This window comes from Lampetra planeri, chromosome 2 (assembly GCF_965212315.1).
Source record: "Lampetra planeri chromosome 2, kcLamPlan1.2.h2, whole genome shotgun sequence".
NCBI lineage: Eukaryota > Metazoa > Chordata > Hyperoartia > Petromyzontiformes > Petromyzontidae > Lampetra > Lampetra planeri.
The window spans coordinates 35500424-35523227 of record NC_136108.1 but is presented as its reverse complement, the minus strand read 5'-3'; the positions used below and the strand labels follow the sequence as shown (position 1 = coordinate 35523227).

Here is a 22804-nt window from a genome sequence, read left to right as displayed (position 1 = left end):
AACATCTTTCTAGGGCCCCCCACCTCTCAACCCCCAAACCAAAGGATTCTGCATCCCCCCTCCCCCCCCACCAACAGCAGGCATGGAGAGAGGAAATATTTTCCAGAGCTCAGCATGGAAAGCTCCAAGTAAAATGAAACCCGGACCCATAGCCTTGAAAATTACTCAATTGGGCTTAAACTTAGAAATCAATTAGCTTCATTATACAATCAATTAGCTCCAAGTCACTCTTGCAAATGAGAATCATCATTGTCTATTGACTTTTCGCCTGGTTAAAAATAAAATTTTTTGAACATTATGAAAATTATTTTCCCCAGCTATCTGTGCAATCAACTCAATACCACTAATCAAGCAAAGGCTCGTAACCTTACACTTTTCCTCCACCAATAATTGACATCTTTTTCTATTTAAAAAATGGCCATTTCCTGTAGTGTCTTAAGATTTGGTCACATTTAGATGCTATGTATATCCAAATTGCACTGTAACTTCATGTTACAGTGCAATTTGTATACTCAAATTGGAGTGTAACTTGATATACGGTCCTCCGATTACCAATAGATTCCTCCCTTTTCATCTCGTGAGTGGAGCACGGTGAAAGTATAAGAAAACAAAAGTGCAACATGTGATTCAACCCCAAAGACCACACACACTTGTATTATGAGGATTAAGAGTGGCTACGAAAACCTACCCGTTAAATTGTGTGACAAACTGCACTGTGCTGCGACGCAAGCCAAAATTAGTCGACCTGTGTTTTCCTGAGCGGGATGTAGATCTCCTCCCTGCAGAACTGCAGGTCGGCCAAGTAGTCCCTCTCGGTTCGCAGCAGCTCCTCCAGCACCATCTTGCGCTTCTCCAGCGCTCGGCCCGGCTGAGGGCCCTGCAGCGCCCTGGCCTCGGGGGCAGCGCCGTTCGGTGGCCCACCCACGTGGGTGGCGCCCCCGTTCATCGGAGCAGAAGGCCCACTCAGCAGCGTCATGTCATCTGAGAAGTTCAAAAGGGACGGCTTCGTAAATCAAAAATAAATACGCGTAACGGCAAACGGGTGATGCTTTCAGTGTGCAACGTTGAAAAGTAAAGGTGCGCAGCCCTGCGGTTGCTTGATCGTGCCACGGCTGACAAAAGGGCCTCCACTAGAGAAAGCTCAAGAGGTCTACTCTTGCTCGCTGGCCATCAACTAACTGTGGCCCAACTATTTATACTGCCGTGTGAAGAGAGGTGGGGATAATTAGCAAGCTTGCCCAATGTTTTACCTGCCACGCCAGGAGGTCAGATCAAACCGGCGACCTCTGGATTGCAAGTCCAGTGTGCTAACCATTACACCGTGGTTTAGTACCGCATAATTAATGTATACATAAGTATAAGCAATTGCTTGACCAAATCAGCCAGAATGTGCTGGATCGGAAGCTAATCAGGGTTCATTCTGGAGAGTTCGTGGATAGTAGAGTGGTGACCACTATGCACAGCAGGTTATAATAGACTGCAGGGCAGCATGGTGGGAAGCATAGGGCAATGCAGCAAGAGACAATGTTGTACTCTTTGTTCACACATCTATGATTCTCGTCTTCCAATACCCGCACTGTCCAGCATTCTGAAGTATGACCAAATTACACCTATGACCTACATCACAGAATATTGTGACATCCAAATAGGAGTGAACTTTGAATAATTTTAGTTTGAAAAACAGAAGAAAATATCCACCAATACACAAGTCATGACTTTTACTGCAAATTGTGATATTTTAAGACTACTAGTGTACTATCTAGCTAGCTTACCCCACCTAGTCAATGCTTTTACGTTATCTCTATACATGAGCGGTTCGAACAAGCACATGAGAAATGAGGCACCTGTTTGCCTCTGCCGGTCTGGCCGCCCTTGGCCCAGTCCTCTGTATGTTCTGCATTAGCCATACAGCTTTGCTTCAATGCCATCACCAAGGACTTGGGCTAATCCATGGAAACGGCAAACAGCAATTCTAAATTGCCCAGCCACGGCAGGCTGAACATAAAATCCCACAACATTCGAGTGTATTTGCTCTCCCGCAAAAAATGTACATAACACAATTACACTTGCAGTGCCCAACTCATTATGTAGCATACACAAACTAATGTTGTGTTGCTGTGGGGCACTGTGGGTAAAATTATATAAAGCAAACTCTGTTCTATCTCATATTCTTTGGGTCTTTCGGTAAAGTCACGTAGAACAAAAAAGATCTGTTCTATCTCCACACATAAAACGAGAGCTTTTAGTCCATCAGCCGACCAGTGTTCCAGAGCAATATCATCAAGCAGCATTTGTTGACTTAAGCAAACTCTGTACAAGTTGACGAATGGCTCTTCTCATAAAGATCTGATAGTCCACCAGCTTTTTTTTACAATTCTTATTGTTGATGAGACCCAAATATTGCAACAAATGTCGTTTGATACTTTTAGTCAGCACTAAAATACATCTTTCTGTGGAGGAAAAAACGGAGTTATGCTCATATATACGTAATTATGCAGTGGTTGAGCACACGGAGTGCGTTTCATTTTTCCCAACACAGCACAAAGGCGTCTCTCTCGTCTCCCCATCCACCCCAACAGTGATTTCCATCACAGCCCCTGTGCGAGAGCCCCGCCCGGGCACAGAGGCATGTTCACGCCGCCTGCACTGGCTTGCTGTGGCATTGTGCGTGAGATGGGGGTGACCTGCCGGGCGTGAGAACACAGGGGGAGCGGGGGGGGGCACGGGGGGGGGGGGCGCACGCGCCGTCGCGTGAGCCGCCGCCGCCCACCCCCGTGTGGCGGTCTCGCCCTTCCTCGCCCCCCCCCCCAGCTACTTGCGAGTAATTACCGACATATCCCGCTAGAACAACACGGTGAAGATTATAGAGAAAACAACATTTTAATCAAAGCTGCGACATGACCCCCAGGAATCCCAATGCACTTTCCGAATGTTCCTCCGCACCCCCCCCCCCTCTGTTGCTTACGAGTAGCTGTCAGCTTTTGATCAATAGGGTGATCCGTTTATAGATACTACACAATAGGGAGATATTACAGATTAAACGAAGTATTAACTCAGAGCCTCTACATGTGTAGCTCTCTGATGTGTTCGCTCCACGTGCTGGGAGCTGAAGCTACACAGCACAACCCTGGAAACCTACGGTGGTAATCTTGTACATGTCTTCGACAAATCTCATAACGCAAATTAAATCTGTTAACACGCGACACACTCAATCATAGGCAGTATCAAGATGCTCACAACGCTTCATGATGCGCAAGCTGAGGTCATTGCTCCCGCACATGTGACGTGGACAAGGTCGACGGTGAGTGGAGCATCTCCAAACGGACCTCCATGCTCATTGAAACTGCACACTAAACTTTTTAACATTGTAAATCCACATGAAACAAGCTGTATGCATGAATAACTCCTTTAACATTGCACGTAGCCCAGTCGTGCTCATCGGAGGTGCGAAGCTGGGCCGAAGCCACAACGAGGGTGTTAGTAACATTTACGCACCAGCAGCAACTGTTACTGTAACATACACAGGCGAAGAAATGCGCGATCCCTTTGGGAGTTCATCAGAATCGCCGTTTCTAATTAAGCCATTTGAATCGGTCTGGATACGCAAGGTTAAGTGTCAGCTCTTTTCAAGAGACAATGGAGGACAAAGGCTACGGGGTGCATCGCTTGTTCCAGTTGTGAGAGCAGATGACAACTGGACAGAGTAGCACAGTAGGCGGCGCGGCCTTAAATAGTCAACAAACTTCACGTACAACAACTGAGCTGCAGTTAAAACAGCAGAACACTCCGTACCTGTATAGAAAGACGGCACCTCTAACATCACACACACGTCGTCGGACGTTGCTGCGGAACAGGCGCGCGTGGGATATAAGTTCTCCTCGCTGGGAGCGAGCCCGTCCTTCCAGCACGGCCATGAGCCTCTCTCGCTACGTTTTTGTTTTCTCTTCCCCCAGACACAAGAGCGGCTGGGTCCAACCTGTACCGCCCACCCACCAAACCCAGCAGCCCGTTCCACAAAACAACCCCCAAAGCTCCCAGTACAAACAAGGGGCCTTTTCAGACGCACGGCAATTAACATCTCAATGGGCCAGCTCTGGCCAAAGATGAGATAACAAAAGGCAGCCCCCCCCCCCCGCAGCAGAAGAGAAAACGTGGGGCGGATCATTGTACACCACGAGCGTCCAAGTACAGCATTATCAAATTACATGACCGCCGAGGTAAATAGTCTTGGCATACAGAAGTAAAAAAATGTGCGAATGTAACACTAAAAATAACAGTTCATGTACGTTTTAACTCAAGATACCACAAAGTAAATTCCAACATCCACTGCATTTTACTCTAGTGCCGAGTGGAACAAATACACAAAGGCCAAAGACCTCTGATGGGCCATGGCCAGCAGACAACCCACGGGTTTCTGGTAAAAGTTTGTGTTCCTAAAGCAGTAAAATCAAATGCACTCCCTAGCGTCCAAAATATTTCACATGCCAGCAAACGTCAGGATGAGGTCAGCTCGTGACAGCCCAGTAACTGGAAAATGAACTCGAAAGCAAATACACTTTTACCGGAGCCATATACACACACGAGCACGTATGCTCAGTGCGCAGCTGTTTCCCAGTAACGCACGTATGGCACCGCGCTTGAAAACACGGCAGTCTCGATGGCAGATTGTAGCCACGCTTACCCAACGCGTTTAAGTTGTTGTAGATGCCACATTGCTCTGCCGGATGCGTCCAACGTGTGCCCAACACTTCGTCCACACTTCACAATTCAAACAAAAACAACTTCCAATTGCTATTTACAGTACAGTAAAGTCGGCGCCGCAATCGACTCCGCCTGGCAATGCGGGGGTTGGACTTTGCTTCATCTTCGCAATGTTCTGTTGCACTTAGAGCTCAGGTAATGCTGTTGTTACCGAATAATAATCATGCTAAGAGCAATACGAATAATGTATTTGACATACTTAAAAAAATACTCTGCATGTGCAGTCTTAAAACAGCCGAATGGTTTTTCTGCCCCAAAGCGGGCAAAAGCAAGCCTGCTCTTTTTCAAGCGAAACTGATGACTCAATGGTAAGCATGTAAACCCGTCTTCCGCTCAGGTCAAATTACACCTGTTATCTCGGCCTATGTGAGAGCAAAGAAGAACAGCATCCCCCTCCCCGCCTCCACCACTGGGTGCCAGCAATGGCACGTGACCGTATCACCTGACGCCCATGAGACCTTCTGTGAGCACCAAATGCAGCCATGCTTATACCCATGACAAGGTGGTCGTACCAGCAGCAGCGGCGGCGGCAAACCCACCCAAGCAGGTTTGTCAGCATTTCTCACGTGCGGAAGGCGCCACAGAAGCAGCAGTTTGTATACGATTGCCGCTAATGTGTATATTACTTTGGAATCAAGACTATGGCATTTAAAACCTATGTAGCATACATATTGACTTAAAGCTTTCGTGATTGCAGGAATTCCTATTCTTTGGGTCTTTCGGTAAAGTCATGTAGATAGGTTCAAAGAAAATAACAAATAACTATGTAGCATGCAGCGAAATTGATTGTCAATACGCAAAGATATGCAATGCCTAATCGTAAACAAGGGGAAATCAAAGTCACACACATAGGGGCTTAGGACAGGTTTGTCAGGTTGCCAGTTCTAGATGAAATGATTTGGTAAACACTATTCGGGCTTCTGTTGCCAGTGATTAAAATTACAGATAACGTTCCTGAATACTTTTGAAATTGCAATAGTCCATATGAATGGAAATTATTTGTTATTAAATGCAGGAGCACATCGCCATATTGCTATCGTCTGAAAACTGCAACAATACACAATGTAACTGATATTGGCCCAAACATCCCGATGCTAACAATTTATCAGCAAATGACTAATTTGGGGTTACACATGGCAACATTGCATCCCCTACCACAAAGCAATGGCAGCACCCTCCTGACAAAAAGAGTGTTTAGACTTGGATAGGCTTTCCTGGGTAAACAAGCCTAACAACAATTATTATTCTTACAACATTCTAAATCCAAAAACAATAACACGTGTTTTCAAAAGAGCCACTGAACGCCAAGCGCAGCAACACCGTACCTGCCAAATTTCTCCTTGCGACTCGAGTGAGGACGCCCGAAATCCTCGCAAAGAAACAAAGCAGGCGTCTGTGTCGGTGGGCCCTCATGTCTGCAGCTGGCGCCCTGTGCCTGTCCAGTAGGGACCACTGGCACACGGCCCACCCCGAGGGCAGCAATGTGGCACCCGTGCGCTACATCCACAACTGCGTTATTAAATATCTGCCACTGCGGGTCAGGCCATCATCCCAAAGCAAACGCATCCATTTTGTCTGAAGCCACGGTTTTGCGATCACCAAATTTGTGTCTTGTTTGCACAATCGATGTCAACGACCGAAGTCATGTAAAATTTGCGAGTAGAGCCGCGTGCAGAATATATATTGGCAAGAGGAGCAGACTAATCGAAACCGCGTGTGCGCACAGATGCAGTCTTGTTATTAAATAGTATTTATGGTGTTGCTTAACAACATCTTTGGTGTAAAAATCATGCCACGTGTTGGGCAAATGTGTACATCCATGCGCAGCAGCAGAAATGTGATGACCAGGCCCTGGCAAAGAGAGAGAGAGGGACTCCCCTCCCTCATTAGAGCATCTCTGCCAACATTCCAGCATTCAACCATATTCCGACCAACGCATTGCGTGCAACTCCACAGCAGCAAGACGCAACATGTGGAAAATATTGAAAATGCTGTGTTGTATGTGTAACCCAATGGGAATTTGAAACGTGTAATCTAAAACATTAAAGTTATCACGCAGATTCCCGAGAGGGCACTGGGACGCTACACCTCATGATAGCCAATTTTCTGTGCAACATCGCATGGGAATTTAAGTTATGTGTATCGAAAACATACGCTCGGGTTTACGTTTTTTTTACTGACTGTATAAAGCACAAGTTGGTCATATACCATAAAAAATTGTGTGTAGCTGATAAATGCATGTACTGCAGTCATACATTGATTAATTGCATACATACAGCACTAAATACATTTCTTCACCCAGCAGTGCACTGACAAAAGGCACTAATAATTGTATATTACTTTTTAAAATGATATATCCACATAATATAACCGTTTCATATATTTAAACATGTAAAATCGAAATTTGCATACGACTGAGCACATAACCTCAAATCTTAATTACGACTCAGAACATAACATTTCCCACAGGACATAAAAACAATGCCATGACTCACATGATACATGCCCATATGCCCAGATTATAAATTATAATTATTAATCTGCCCAACAGACCACAGAATACATGCGACAATACTCAGAAACACACAACTCTTGGCCTGTTGCTGGAATATGTTGCTGAATATTCTATTTTTTCTCATACAACATCATGAAAAACTACACAGAGTCAGAATACTATCCATAATATAGTTCATAGCCGGACCTGCTTCCAATATATTCTAATTAGTGTACAAGTCACATTGTGTCCCTACTGTTGGTGTTATGTAAAGCGCTGGTATTTGCCACCACAGCCTGCTAACAAGTACTGCACAAAACATATCTCCTGTTCCACTCCCTGCACTGGTGGCTGTAATTTGAATACACGTTCATCTAACATCGTTGTGCAGTTATATGTCTTCCACTGTACCATGTGTGATGTTGCAGTGTGTTGTGTGCATTACACTGAATAAGTCCAAATGTGCTATAATGTGGGAAACACCCCCAACAAGAGGACATCTACCCCAGAGATGGAGAGCTCTGAAATCAGCTCGTACGCAGGTGCTCCGGGAATTGTTGCATTGCGAGAAAATTAGATGGTGACCAGCTTGGAGAGGCCTCCATCCAGCAGTAGATTGAATTATGGTTGATAATGATGATGAACATTAATCTTTAACTAAGCTTTGCCGCCCGTTTACTTAAGACTCGTCTGAGCTGTATCGCCACTAGGTGGCACCACATTACAATTTACTCCAATTCTGGCAATGTGTTCAGGAGATACAATGAAAATGTCGAGGTCTACTAGCCACAAGAGGGCTTCAGGAGAGAGTTGGTGTAGCTTTGTTATTCCTTCATTGCAGGAACGAAGACTACAGTGGTTTCCTATATGGTTTACTGTATTTATCGGGTAAGGTTGCCCTTTGGGTTTATTGCCGATGCAACTCAACAACATAAACAAGATAAGCGGGCTTCCTCACTGTTTCGAACGTGAACCAACGCTAACAGACGGCGCAGTAACAAGGCTATGCCCTCGCGCCTAGGAACGGAAACGGACCATCCCTGCAGATCATTGTCAAAAACCTCGACTGCCGCTGGGGCATCCCAGACAAATACAATCACAGTTGGAATGTTTCCATAAAAGCAAACCGTCCTGGATTGTTTAAAACTATTTCTAAAGACCAGCATAAATGTTCCATTTCTCTATTAAATGTTCACCATTCATCTCCTCTGGTTAGTGATGTCAGACAAGCACTGTGACACACTGGGTGTGGCAGGGCAAAGTGTCAGGCTGTCAAGCGAGTGTAGCAGAGGGAAAGCCAACTATTTTCCCTTGCCAAATGAATCAAACCAAAAAAACGCACACAGAGTTGTAATGTTCGGGCCTTTAATAACCCTTGAACAAGATCAAAATTGATGTTTGTTTGGGGCAGTGTGTCAGTGGTAAAGGTCACAAGGCTATTACAATTTGCTTAACAAATTGTGCAACGCAACAGTAAATTCCACTCCACTTAGTGCAAGTGAAGGAGAATTTATTCCATAAAGCGGTAATATTTAACTCTTAGGTTATTTCCTTGTTTCCGTTGTTATTGGAAATGCACAGAATAACTTGTGCTACCTGCGGCAATGTCAAGGTTGCTGTCCTGGCTTCCATGGCTGCCACCAAAATCCAGCAGCTCATCTTCCCTCCCAAGATCTATCAAGTCGTGAGTCTGCAGCTGGGCTGAGGAATAGGATAAAAGAGCAAAGGGAAAGAGCAAATATCAAGCTGAGACATTTAAACAGTGCAGTCTCTGGTATCCCCATGATGGTCGCGAACATTATTTAAGCATTTACATTTCTGTAATTAAATGTTAAACCGGTGCAAACTCTATGATTTGCCTATTAAGTCAGTGTGAATGTCCCCAAAAGACTTGACATGGGGTAAATTTGCACTGAACAATGCTAATGTGTTAATGGCATTCCATTCTAGCCAGATTCATGACAACGCGATAATTCACAAGCGTACTGGCGTACGTGGCTGGACGGAAACACATTTGCCACTCGTTTCAGAGGCTCACAGTTCAAGCCCGGCGGCCACCCTGGTAACTATTGTGGGTGCATTAACACACTTCACTGGTTCAAGCCACGTAGAAACATCACTCCTACTGGCAGACTATTTCCACATCCTTGAAAACGTAATGCCTTCGTGGTAGTCTTCCACCATAAGAACTGCGCAAACATAAACTGTACGGCACTCACCCGATGCCGGCCTTGTGATTGCACCTGGTTGCAATCTCTGCCTGACATGAGCCAGATCTGCAGACAGATCCCCACTGGAGTGGTTCCGGCGATAGGGAGGCACCGGAGCAGACACGGCAGCTCCATCCCTTGCCCTGTCGCCACACACCGAGGCTGCTCTGCTCAGAATAGCGCCCGTTTCCAGGGTGGTTCCCGCCTGTCCAGGAGGCATGGGCGCGGGTCTCGTGGGCATCAGCTTTCCACCACCTTCTCTGTCCTCGGCGCTCTGCCAGACTGTCATGTTGGCACGAAGGAGTGGCGGTACTTTCAGAGGGGCAGATGCCCGTCGGTTGGTAGGTGGGGGCGGTGGCGTGCGGTGCGCTCGTGGTGGTGGCTGGGGCTGCTGAGTCACGTCGGGGCGAGGAGGAATGGGAGGGCGGCTCTGTCCTTGTTCGTTATTCAGCTGCTGCTGCTGGGGACCTTGTAGTAGGTCATGCGCTTCCAAGCTCACATATGATCTCTTCGTTGAGAGACTCTGATTGAATTGCATTACTTGCTCAGTTAACTTGCTCTCGAGATCTGTGGAGGTGCAGCCAGACAATCCAACACCACTCTTATGATTCAGCGAATCTGGCTTTGGTTTACAGTTTGAAGACAAGCCACCATTATGCACAGTACATTCAGTGCTGCTGCTTGAAATTTCGTTGACGTGAAAAGCTTCAAAACTCTCGCTTCTGTCTTTGGCATGTCGCTTTTGTGTCGCCACCCACTGCAACAGGTCTTGGTGTACAGATTCTCTGTTATGAGACCTTTTGGATGTCTCTTGCTCTGACCTGATTGTGACGGTATAGTCGATCTTCACTGGTTTCCCAACATTTGTATCCTTGTTCTCTCCTACCTCAGGGTGCACATCGTAGCGTCGGACTGGGGAAGATGGAAAGCGCAATCCTGTGTTTTCTTTTGGTGTCTCAGACGTACTGGACATACCGAAAGATGATTCCAAAACATCTGGCTGTTGGCCAACAACAGAGATCTCAATATTTGAAGAGTCACGTGATAATTCTTCATTATTTTCAAGCAAATTACATGGCAATTCCTTTTGGTATACATCAAAACTCTTTGATTGTTTAAAGCTCGTATTTTCTTTTTTGCTACGGTTTAAATTGGGATCATTCTCCATTGTCTGTACGAGATCAGAAACAGGTGACTCTTTAGCTTCCAGTTTTACAAACCGAATTGGGAAAATGCCTCTGCAGCCACGAACTTCACCTTCCAGCCAGTCATCTTCCAGCTCCTGAACGATTGTTATTCGGTCACCCTTTCTGAAGTCCAACTCACCAGCCTCGATGGCTTTAAAATCATAAAGTGCAACAGCATAAATTTCATTTTCATCAACGTTGTGTTGGCTGAGAGGTCCATATTCACTTCCACATAAAGTGCTTTGGTCAGAATCCAAGAGCTCCTCATCTTGACAGTGGTCTTTCACATTCATCTTCTTCAGTGGTTTGAGGAGTTCAACAAAGCCTTCTGGGAAAGTGCCACGTCTGCCATCAATCTCCCCATCATACCAGCCCTCCTCCGGGATGCCGGTTATCGTAATGATGTCACCTTCCCGAAAGTCGAGCTCGCCCTCCATCTGTGCCGCCAGCCCCATAATGGCCCGCGCTCGGCCAAGCGCATTTGCAGGCAACACCAAGTCGGCGTCGCTGTCGGCGCCCGGGTAACCACCCCGACTTGGCCGAGCCGGCAACCTGAGCTCCGTGACACATGACGCGGCGATGAGGCCATGGTGGTTCTCCCGGCGTCCTCGGAACCAGTTTGTGTCAAGTGCTTCCTCTATCACAAGCACATCTCCTGCAACAAGACGCATTCCATCGTTAGCAGGGTCACTGCAGGAACCATCTTTCTTTGATCAGATTTTTGCCACCGGTATTGTGTTATTGCTAATGATGTGTCAGGTGCTGTGCAGCATTGGAAGCTCACCCCTCTTGATCTCCAGACTGTCGGCTGTTAGGGGGTTAAAGCTTTCTGTGCAAACGTAAAGCCTCTCTTTTGCTTGCAGCTTGGGGATGGGAACGGGCTCCACAAAGCTGGATGGGAATTGCCCTGTAGCAAAGCAAAGTGGATAACAACAAGAGCATAATGCGTGCAGGCATGTGTACATAACCACCCATGTTATTGTACGTTAATTAAATATATAATATTAGATGCACAGTATAATTATAATTGTTTTATAACTGGGTTTATGAATAGGTTAATATTCTTTGGTACTGCGTGTTGCAGTGATAAACAAAAGATGTTTTTTTTGTAACCGCAACAAATTTTATAAATTGATGTAAATTAAAATGCTACAGTGTTGGCAGGGGTACAAAAGCACAAATTAAAAAAAAACTCACCATGTTCGTTCATAACACCGACTTAAAAGTAAAAATATATAATCGGTGATGTTTAAGCACTGACTTGATTTCAGAGCGCACAGAGAGACCAGAGATATTTAAACTATAAAACTATTTAAATTTACCAGGTAAGGCCCACTGAGCTATGAAGCTCTTTTTCAGAAACGACCTGGCCACAAATAATAGCTCTACAAAGTGGCTTATCATGTGGACATTTCTAGCAGCCAAATAATCTGAACGCATGTTTCTAAATGTGGTGGGAAAAATCAGAAGACCTGGAGAAAAATCCACGCAACCACGGGAGAATCTGCAAACTCCAAATATACAGGCCTCAGGGTCGGGATCGAACTCACACATCCTGTGTACCAGGTGAGGTAGTTAATGTCTCGCCACCGTGACGCCCTAAAGAATGGATAAGAGTGGGAGACTGCACTATACACCGTAGGGCCTGATAAGAATAACATTTAAAACATTTTTTCTGGTGAAATGCATTAGATTGGCACACGAATATTTACCTATTAATAGCTAATGATTAACAAAGTAAAATTCTAAAATGTTGCTGGCACATTGCATTCTGGATAACGCATAATAGTTATTTATAATAGTTACCTATATGTATTAATAGGTAACTATTCATATTCCAATTTAAAAACTGCTTGTCAACAAACATTACAAAAAAATTATCATCAGGCCCAATGGTTGAAATTGCAGTCTAACTCTTTCACTATCACTCTGGCCTCTCTGTTTATGTGCTATGAAGAAGGGACATTTGCCCAAACATAATCTATTATATATTATATTTTAAGGCAGCGTTATTGACGAATATTTGAAGTTTTTATGCCTTTGTATTTGCTTAAGATTAATTGAAATTGTGGCATTAACTTTACATAATGATTCATAAAAACATTTGTATTGACTACATATCACCCCAAAGTCTGCTTTTACAAATTTTGGAAACAATGTCTGGAGTTCCATTTTCAGTTACAGGACGCGTGGACACGCACATGACACGCACGACATAGCTTAATACAAAAGCTGTCGCTGCAACTTTAAACAAAATGTCAGCTTCCTGTAGGAAAGCTCGGGCAGGTTTTCCAGTTACATGGGACAAAATGTACTCCCAAAATAGCCAAAAACAACACATTTTGCCAAATATCCATCCTCCTGGCCAACTTAAATCAGACTAATGAACACTCAAAGCGACACTTGAGGGCGGCGGAATAAAAACAAATCAATGCACTCTGTGGAGATGACTATTAAGATGGTGGTAATCAACTCGATACACAATGGAGAGTATGCTGAATGGAATCTAAAGAGTCCTTCAGGCCACCTTAATTACACTTAAAATATCCAAAGTACAATGAGTTTCAGCCAAAAAGATTATACGCACGGCTGTAAAGTGGTGCAATACACATGCTGCTATGGGGATGAAGTCCATAGCATGCTCACCCCAGCCCAGCCCATCCCATTGTCCCACGACCTCACCTGTGACCCCATCCTTCTTGCCCAATAGCCAGAATTCGTCGAGTGTGTCCAACAGCAGCACCACATCTCCCACGAACAGCGTCAGCTCCTCCGGCACACTGGGCCGGAATTCGAACATCGCACGCAGCAGGCTGCCCGCCTCCATGTCCGCCTATGATCGTGCAAACACAACACATGCACGTGGAGGTTAGCAGTGCAAATATGTGCGATGCATGATCAAAAGCAAAACTAAACTTTTTTTAAAATTGGTTAAATGTGATTTTAATCAAAGGGAGGTCAACCAAAATTAGTTTTCATGGTATTTATTCACAAATGCCATTGCTGTAGACATTGGGCTTCTACCAGCTGCCCAACTTGAATGCTAAGTTTGCTTCACCCAATGTTACTAGCATATGTCCAACATTAGATTGCCACACTGAATAGACGGTGTCCGACAGATATGACTGTAAGGGCCAACCGTTTCAATAGCGATTACACCGTGGAGGAAATGCCAACAACTGATAGCAGTCCCGCACAGTGGATAAATGATGGGTTAAAAGGCAAACTGACGAACTGAGAAAACAAATGCAGCAAAGGCACAGGGCAGAGATTGGATTTTCCCGTGGAGTTTTCCTGGCTTCAAAGCTCAAAGGACATTGTTCACGCAGATACGCTGTTGACTAAAAGTAGGATGGCATCTTCAGCTGAAATTAGAAGCACAGAGGGTTTAATTACATCCATCTAGTTACCGTTTGAAACACCTAGATCAGCATCCAATTCCTTAAACATTGTCTGCGAAATGTGCTTCAGTGAAATGTGTTATTTAGTGAGTTGCATGAACAACAAAAACAAAAGAACTTGCAAGTGTATGCCACACTGAAAAATATACCTCATTTTCAGTGACTCCTGAGGTCACGCTTTGGGAATTCTACCTTATCACAAAAAACTTGTGCTTTATTTGATGTACCATTTTCTCCGGACAGCAAAGGATATGCAATGGAAGTGGAAAAAGCTAACATTTTCACTTTTGTCTTGTAGGGAAATTTTGTACGCTGCAGATGTGTTCCAAAAATACACTCCAGTTTAACACGTAGGCTTTCGCGACCAGTATTATTCATAATAAAGGCTTTTGGGTTAGATCGCGTAAGTATAAATGTGTCGCAACTCTCCACCACCCGACAAGGTCAAACCGTAAAAAAATGTGTCACGTTAACAAAACGCCAATTAGTTACTTCTTCAGCCCACCGGTGTGTTTGAAGAGTGAATTCACAACATTTAGAATTTGAGTAGGACGTTTCACTGGTAAATACATCCAGCATCTTCGGGCCATTTTACATAGTGAAGCCATCCACGCGTTTCCGGTGTTAAATAGTGCAGGACGACGTCATCATTGAACCCCATCAGGTTTCGAGATCAGAGGCAGAGGTTCGGGGGGGGGTATTGTAATTATATAATAGATTAGTAATCAGTTCATTAGTATGTGATTCCTCTATAAGGAATTGTAATATGTACTGTGTATTACTTAATAATACGCTTCCAGGCTGCGCTAAGTCTGTAGCTATCAGAGCGGTTAAAATTATTGGTATTTCTCTCAATTTCGATGGATTCTCTAATTAGTCTTGACTAGTAATAATTAGTTTTCCATAACACTTCAACGTTATCAAAATCAAATGAGTGTCCTTGTTGGCAAGCATGTTCTGCCACTGCCGACAGTTGTGTTTGAGATAATTTAATGTTCCTTTGGTGTTCTTTTAGTCTTACGCTAATGTTACATCCTCTCTGTCCAATATAGCATTTACCACATAAGCAATTGATCCGATATACACCTTCGGTTGATAACTTAGGTAATGAAAAAGTACACTCCAGTATAAAAGTAAAACCATCTGGGGATGTTATGACGTTTTTTTTACTCGGTCAAAGGAATAGACCTACTCTGAATACTTTAAATAATGCCCATGTTACATTTTAACCTGGCAGTTCACATTCCTTTGCAGTGGTCTGAAAGAATGCTTCAGAAATATATTATCAAAATCCTGGTGTCGACTTTCTGTTGCCTAGCTACTTCACGACAATTTTAAAAAGGAAAAGTTTAACAATCTCTCCATCCATTCCGGCATTGCCACTACCCACCAATTCGTATAACGGTCTCAATTAGACTCCCCAATCGATCCCTGGTGGAACCAATAAATAAAATGCAAGTACCAACAATGTGCTCTCACGGACTGATATGTAGTGGTTGATCAATTCTTTCAAGAGGGCAGAAATAATGGATGGAATGGTCCCAAGACAAAACCAATTCAGACATGCCACTTGGGAGTGCAGAACAACACATTTCCTTCACATCGAGGGACCTTTCTGATGTTTCCTGTCTGTTAGCAGTCAAACTTTTCCATTGCAAAAAAGTGATACTTGCTTTTAAATGTTTTATACCAAAAGAAAGTACTTAAACAATCCCCTCCAGAATGAAACACTCAAGTCAATTCTGGCACAGGTTTATGATGCGCAACTTAGAATGCACATTAAAGATTGAATTTAAAATGTTACAACTGTGATACATGCAATATAGCTTAAATGATAAGCGGAATGCATTAGAAAACCAATATCATGGAAGTAGTTTTGATGATTTGTATGTTGTGAAATAGCAACACCACCTCAACACCACATGGGGATATTATGCAGCTTTCAATAATAAAAAACCTGTAAATGCGCTCAACATGACATTAAAATACCACAACTCTTACACATCATAATTGCTATTTATATATTCACGTGTAGTCTGACAGCATCAGAGCCAAAATTGTGCAATAATTCTCCATATTCATATTGTAAACCGTCAATATTCCTGACGCATTCACCGAAATAAGTTTTGCAATATAACTCACCTCTGCAATTACGAAATCCCATTTTCTTGACGTGAGCATTATGAGCTGTTATAAGTACTCTACTGAGATATACCACACATGTATCCACATGTTCAGGGAAGTGCACTATTGGCTTCTACACATATATAACAGTTTACTCAGACTTCCTACATACCAATTTATGGACACATACAACTTTAACCGCATTTACTGATCTGTCTTTAAAGCCTCAACCACTTCAACAGAATATAAAAATACATTTACCGCAATCAAATGCAAAATGTATATGTACAGCTCCTTTGCCACTCTACTGCTGGATGGTGCGCATACACACGGGAGGATAAAAGTGCACGGCTCCCTGCACCTAGCCATCCAGCCAATAACAACCTGTGTTTCCAGTGGTCATCCAGACAAGCACTATCCAGAAACACAGCCCCGCTAAAGTATCTGTGTCATTTGATGCATTCACGGGTGATTTAGTAATGAGCGGAACTTGAGAATATACAACTTGTGTGTGTCCGGGTGTTTATTGAAAGTGTCACAGATGGGCGTTAAGACATTATATGGGCAGATCAGATGGTAGCTTTTTGGATTTGTTTTGAAATGGATCTAAAACTAAAATATATTTTGATTACTACAGCAAGCACAGCGGTGGTTGGCGGCACATTTTGCAAGCACAGCCGAGGCCAGATTAAGGGATTACAACTGATTTCAGTTGCTAAACAATGCATTCATCAATTTAAAATACGCTGCTTGGCTCTTGAAAAGCACAATTGTGTGCTCAATACGCATTGCATACTCACGTGACATATAACCTTCCCACATTCCCATACACAACACAAAACCTCTTCCTGCACAAATACATGAGAGAATGCCAAACCTAGCTTAAGTGATAGCACAATGAGCAGAATATGACCAAACTAGAATGCACCAGATCTCATCGGATATCAGTAGCAATGCTGCTCCAGGATAATGCTTAGATTGGCGACAACCTTGCATAATAGGTGTTATAAGCTGCGGCACTATGTTGTTGGCAGCAGTGCTGCAAATTACGTTGGTGCACTTCAATTCTATGCTCCCACGTCGATGCCATCTGCCTTCATAATCACCCCACTAGGCAGTGTGGTGAAGTATGGTCACACACGAATGCCACGATCCCACGTGACGTGGGGAGGCCTTCGTCCACTGATAAAGAGATACATGGCTCGGCTTTAAAAAGCCCTTCGTTTCATTGGGGATCGAGGAGGGCAAGCGCCTGCTAAATGCATGTGTCCCAGTTGGAGATGAACACATTCCTCATTAATGAATCACACGCCACACAATGTGCATTGCAAAGGTGGATATACAGAATGTGATTGCGCTGCTGCTGCGAAAAAAACCCTTTACGTCGCCACTAAGCCCGAGGCCAAAAGTGGAGCGCACCCCAGCACTGTACAGGCGCGCCACGGCCCACAGCCCGCATGGCTGGGATCGTAGTCTCGTGTTTCACCAACCTACTCTCGTTCAACTCTGCAGACTGCAACTGCGTAGTACTCCGGGAGCCCCATACACAGCGCTTTAGTCCGGGTTCCCCTCACTCAACGGCCAAAATTGTGTTCATATACTTCAGGAAACGGCAGTATAATTTGATTTCCATTTGCACCAAATGGAATCTTCCTACACGTGTTATTACATGTGCAGTATATTAAAGTTCTTCAGCACACCCAATTATTGGTGCGTTACATACAGCTAAAATCCCAATACCAATGCAATACACTAACAGTTATTAGCCAAATGATTCAAAGATCAAAGTACATTCCAATACTGAACGTGTATGGAGTGAAGCACGTGCATGAGGAATTATTAATCACAATTAATGCAAATTATAAGTAGGCGACTGGAGCAAACAAAACTGCAAATGAAACAGAACAAAAATCCATAATAACAAGACCGTAAAAACAAGACGAAACAAGCTAGAAAAATCATGCATATGCAAGACACGTGTAATGCGTTCCAATATTTGTTCTTGAAAATGTTTCAAGGAGTCATAATATCAATGTCTTGAATATCGACACTTCATACATACCAACATTCCGTTTATGCTGTATCATTTTTAAGAGTTATTGTGACCCTCACATTACAGACAGGTGGACAGAGCTGATGCATGCATGCATGAAATTATTTCTTGAATCAAATCATAACCATGAATTATGACAAGTTGTCAATCACCGGGGGTTAAAGAGCTGCATGCCTATCAGTTACTAATTCCTATAAATTGCTTTCTCTGCCACCTTAGCTTTGTAACAGTAACCTCATCCATGTCCAGAGGCAAATTAGAAATAATAGCAGGTGACAAGGTGGGATGGAGGTACTCCATTTGCGTCTGGGTTCAGTGCCATGATTGTAATTGCACTCTGTAGAAACAATTCTACAAACTGCCCTGTTTGTTTTATTAGGCCATTGGTAAGCTAGCAGAACATTCAGAGTAAAATCATGAATTATACATTACCGTTGTCCCTTACTGAATGCTCTATTGGGGCAAATGACAATGTAAATTGCTTATGCGGGAAAACCTCAAAAGTCTTAAAGATGTTGAGAGTCATGGACAGAGAGATTTGTCTGAAAGTATTTTGTTCATGGGATAAAATCAGACTACCCAAGAAACCTCATAATTATGCGTACATGAACCCACTTACTCTTTGGTTCTTTCGGTAAAGTCACGTCGAAAATAAAATCAAATAATAGAATACGACGTTTCGGTTGCAACACAAGCAACCATCATCAGGTAAGAGACAGCGTGTGTCTCTCTCTGCATGTGTCTGCCTATGCTGTTTCCCGGGTCCGTGTTTTATCATTCATTCTTACCTGATGATGGTTGAAACCGAACCGTCATAATCTATTATTATTTGATTTTATTTTCTATATGACTTTACCGAAAGAACCAAAGAGCAATTCCTGCAGTAACAAAAGCTTCGAATCTAGTATGATCCCACTTGCTGTCCTGCTATGTCCTGACTAACCAGCTGGTTTGGGAGTTTAACACACCTATGTGATCCCCCAAACAATTGCCTGAGTAGTGCTGCCTTGCCCAGGTCATGATGTACTTGTGAATTGGGTGGTTTTCCGAGGAGCAAAATGTCCCAATAGATGCCTAGTTAACAATTAGGGAGACTAAGGCTCCTCCTAATAATGATGGTCTTTAAGTTAGCTACCCACACTACTTGTAGAACTAAAAATATAGCATTTACCGCAGCCTTTCTTCCCAGTTCTTAGTTTTATTCTTCGCATTATTTTTCTATGCTGCAATGCTGTTGCGCGAGTTGTAAACCACAATCGCAAGACACAAAACAGTCACATACCAATGCCGCTATAAGCCATGTGTAAACATGCCAAAACTCAGGGCGTGTTCACTTTGCCGACTAACCTGCCGTGTGTCACCAACCCCACCCAAGCCTCCCACAATGCAAAGCTCAGCATCACCACTACAGCCACTGCACACAGTTTAGCTCATACCTGCAGGGAAGGGACACTTGGAAGGACACCAAGTGTATGGTCTCAGACCAGTCACCAATGACTGCACAAAGCTTTCAAACACGATTTTGTGAAGTGGTCGGAATCCTTTACTATGTACTCAGCCACGGCTGACAACAGTGGCGTGTGATATATAAAGTGGTTCTTCTCGCCAATCCACCAGGTTCACCCACCCACCACTGCCCAACGTGGTACAGTGATGTCACAGCCCCAATGACCAGCAGCACTGACAAGGGGCAATAGATAACACATTCTGGCTCTGAGGATTACAAAATACGGCGTGTGATAAAAACCTCTATTGCATGCCATGTGAGAATGTGGTTCACCTCGTGTGGATAAGGGGCAAATGAAGGGACCTCACCAGGTCGGAGAGTACTTCTGTGAATTCGTCTCACAGAAGCGGCGGTTAGTTAGAGCTTTCGGCAAATGTTCCGAACCTAAATGTATGTGCCATTTGGTGCAAAATGGGAGAAAAAGGCAACAACTTTAATTGTCTTCTTGGTTCTTTCGGTAAAGTCACGTAGAAGGGAAGTAATAAAATAATAAAAATAAAACATAATAAAATAATTCTCACGACGTTTCGGCCACAACGCAAGCAGTCGTCTTCATGTGAAAACCAGGTCTGTCGAGGCGACAGCGTCTTTTTTTTCAGACGCTGTCGCCTCGACAGACCTGGTTTTCACCTGAAGACGGCTGCTTGCGTTGTGGCCGAAACGTCGTGAGAATTATTTTATTATGTTTTATTTTTATTATTTCATTACTTCCCTTCTACGTGACTTTACCGAAAGAACCAAGAAGATGAATCCCTGCAGTCACGAAAGCTTTAAATCGAAACTTTAATTGTATGTGATAATGCAATCACATTCATAGGTTAGTCAGTTTAACACGTAGGCTTTCGCGACCAATATTATCCATAATACAATGTCTTTAGGTTACATCGTGTAAATATAAATGTCGTTAAACCCGCCACCACCCGACACAGCCAATTAGTAAAGTTTGTCACGCAAACAGAACATGCCAATTCGTTACTAGTACAGCACACCGGTGAAATCAACTCCGATGTGACATGAAATCAACTCATTGTGCACAGGAGCCTGATGATGAAGAATTGTGGCATCGCAGCACCACGGACAGACAGATCATGGTTGATAATTAAATTACTTTACGATGCAGTGAATGAGAATGTTTATTTTATTTTTGTAACCTATGCATCATCACGACTTCTAACTGTACGCCCAGTTATCGTCTATACACCTAGAACTGAAGCTTCCTGAAGTCGTCCTCCTCCTCACACGAGGGACACGCCGTGTGTGTAACACAATATACCCTCATAACAACAGAAGCAGAACTTAACAAGGCTTGTTACAATATTCACAGCTCAAATTGATGGCTATTACGGCCGAGTAGAAATGCTTGAAGAGTCAAAACAACTTAACATAACTTCACAGTTTCTTTTAAACATCTGCACATGAAGGCTTCACGGAGACTTTTGAACATTTTCACGAGGTTCCTGCACTTGGGATGCACGGAAAATCCCACGAGCAAGTGTCCCCATGCGTCAAATGTGCATCGCTGCCAAAGGAAACATGGACGTTTCCACATTCCCATGACGAGAACCCGTCTTCTCACTGCAAATCCATTATTGACGTTGTCCAACTTGGTTGCTCTTATCCCACCGACATTTATTACAAAAGTGGGTGTCGTGTGGATATACTAGATACTGTCAGAGGAACGTGGAATTTCCACCACTAGTTTATAAGTCGCCAACAGAGATCTATCGCTGCCCCACGCCGATCTTAGCACGCGTAGCTGCCCTTTGTAACTCCACTGCTGGATGGCAGCCTCCCTCACGCTGTGTCAGTCATGGTAAAGGGGGGGGGGGGCGGAGCGTCTGACCATACTTCACCAATATTGTCATTGCGGGACAGCGAGCGGGGAGGGTCAAGAAGGGTTCCGAAGCACGGGGAGAAGCCTGCTCGGAGGAGGAGCTCCACCGAGAGCAGAGAGCGGAGCACGTGGACGAGAGAAGAGACGCAGGCTAGTCCAGGGGAGTGGACCTGGGGCAGGGCGCGACAGGGAGTGGAAGGAGGTCGAGACGCACGACGGAGGCGCAGCCAAAGGCGGGAAAACGCGCCCGAGAGGACGCCGCGGACACGGAGCGATGCAATCAAATCACGGAGCAGTTATTTAACTTGTGACGTGTTTGGCGGAGGGGGGGCCGGGCAGCCCTTCATCCAGCAGTGGATTTGACCATGGACTTGATGATGATGATGGTGGTGACAGTCGATATTAGACACTGACCTCGGGCCGGGTCGAACAGCGGAGGCTCCGCGCAGCATTCGAGCTCAAGTGACAGCCCTCTCAGCCACCGCAGCTACACAACGCGGGCATCTAAACGCTTCAAACCACAACAAGAACAAGAACCACAACAATAACAATATCGGCGACGATGAGGAGCGGCGCGCTCGGTCGACTGCGACCCGCGGTGAACCACTCAGGTGGCCCACTCGGCTCACGGCACGTGACGCGCTCGCCAGTACATTTACTACTGCGGATAGGCGAGGCCCATCCCCCTCATCGGCCAATGAGGGGGGGGGGAGAGGGCGCTTGCTTATACATGCTACGGAATCTAAATCCTAGGTGGAAGAGGTGGAGTTGCAGGAGGGGAAACATCGCCCCGCCCCTTCCTCACCCCGCCCCCTCACCCCGCCCCCTCACCCCGCCCCCTCACCCCGCCCCCTCACCCCGCCCCCTCCCCTCACCCCCCTCACCCCGCCCCCTCCCCTCACCCCCCGCCCCCTCACCTCACCCCGCCTCCTCACCCCACCCCCTCACCTCGCCTCACCCCCCTCACCCCCCTCCTCACCTCACCCCCCTCACCCCGCCTCCTCACCTCACCCCCTCACCTCACCCTCCTCACCTCACCCCGCCCCCTCACCTCACCCCCCTCACCTCGTCACCCCCATCAACCCCCTCAACCCCCTCACCCCGCCCCCTCACCTCGCCCCCTCCCCTAACCCCCCTCACCCCCCTCACCCCCCTTCTCCCCTCACCCCGCATTCTCCTCTCACCCCCCTTCTCCCCTCACCCCGCATTCTCCTCTCACCCCCCTCCTCACCC

General features: G+C 45.0%; 1 protein-coding gene across 5 annotated transcripts in view; it reads right to left on the bottom strand.

Moving 5' to 3' along the window:
* DNMBP (dynamin binding protein) overlaps window positions 1-22200 on the bottom strand; it is a 41439-nt gene extending 19239 nt beyond the window's left edge. For 3 of the 5 annotated variants that reach the window (XM_078614354.1, XM_078614363.1, XM_078614371.1), the window contains exons 1-6: window positions 21986-22200; window positions 13335-13485; window positions 11437-11559; window positions 9475-11307; window positions 8852-8956; window positions 746-981 (exon numbers count right to left, since the gene is read on the bottom strand). In XM_078614354.1, coding sequence (XP_078470480.1) covers window positions 746-981; window positions 8852-8956; window positions 9475-11307; window positions 11437-11559; window positions 13335-13479 — 2442 coding nt within the window. In that variant the 5' untranslated portion in view covers window positions 13480-13485; window positions 21986-22200. Of the gene's footprint in view, window positions 1-745; window positions 982-3792; window positions 4044-4681; window positions 8817-8851; window positions 8957-9474; window positions 11308-11436; window positions 11560-13334; window positions 13486-21985 lie in introns of those variants that run through there. The other 2 variants (XM_078614386.1, XM_078614379.1) reach the window with 2 other exon arrangements.
* Window positions 22201-22804: the final 604 nt, after the last annotated feature.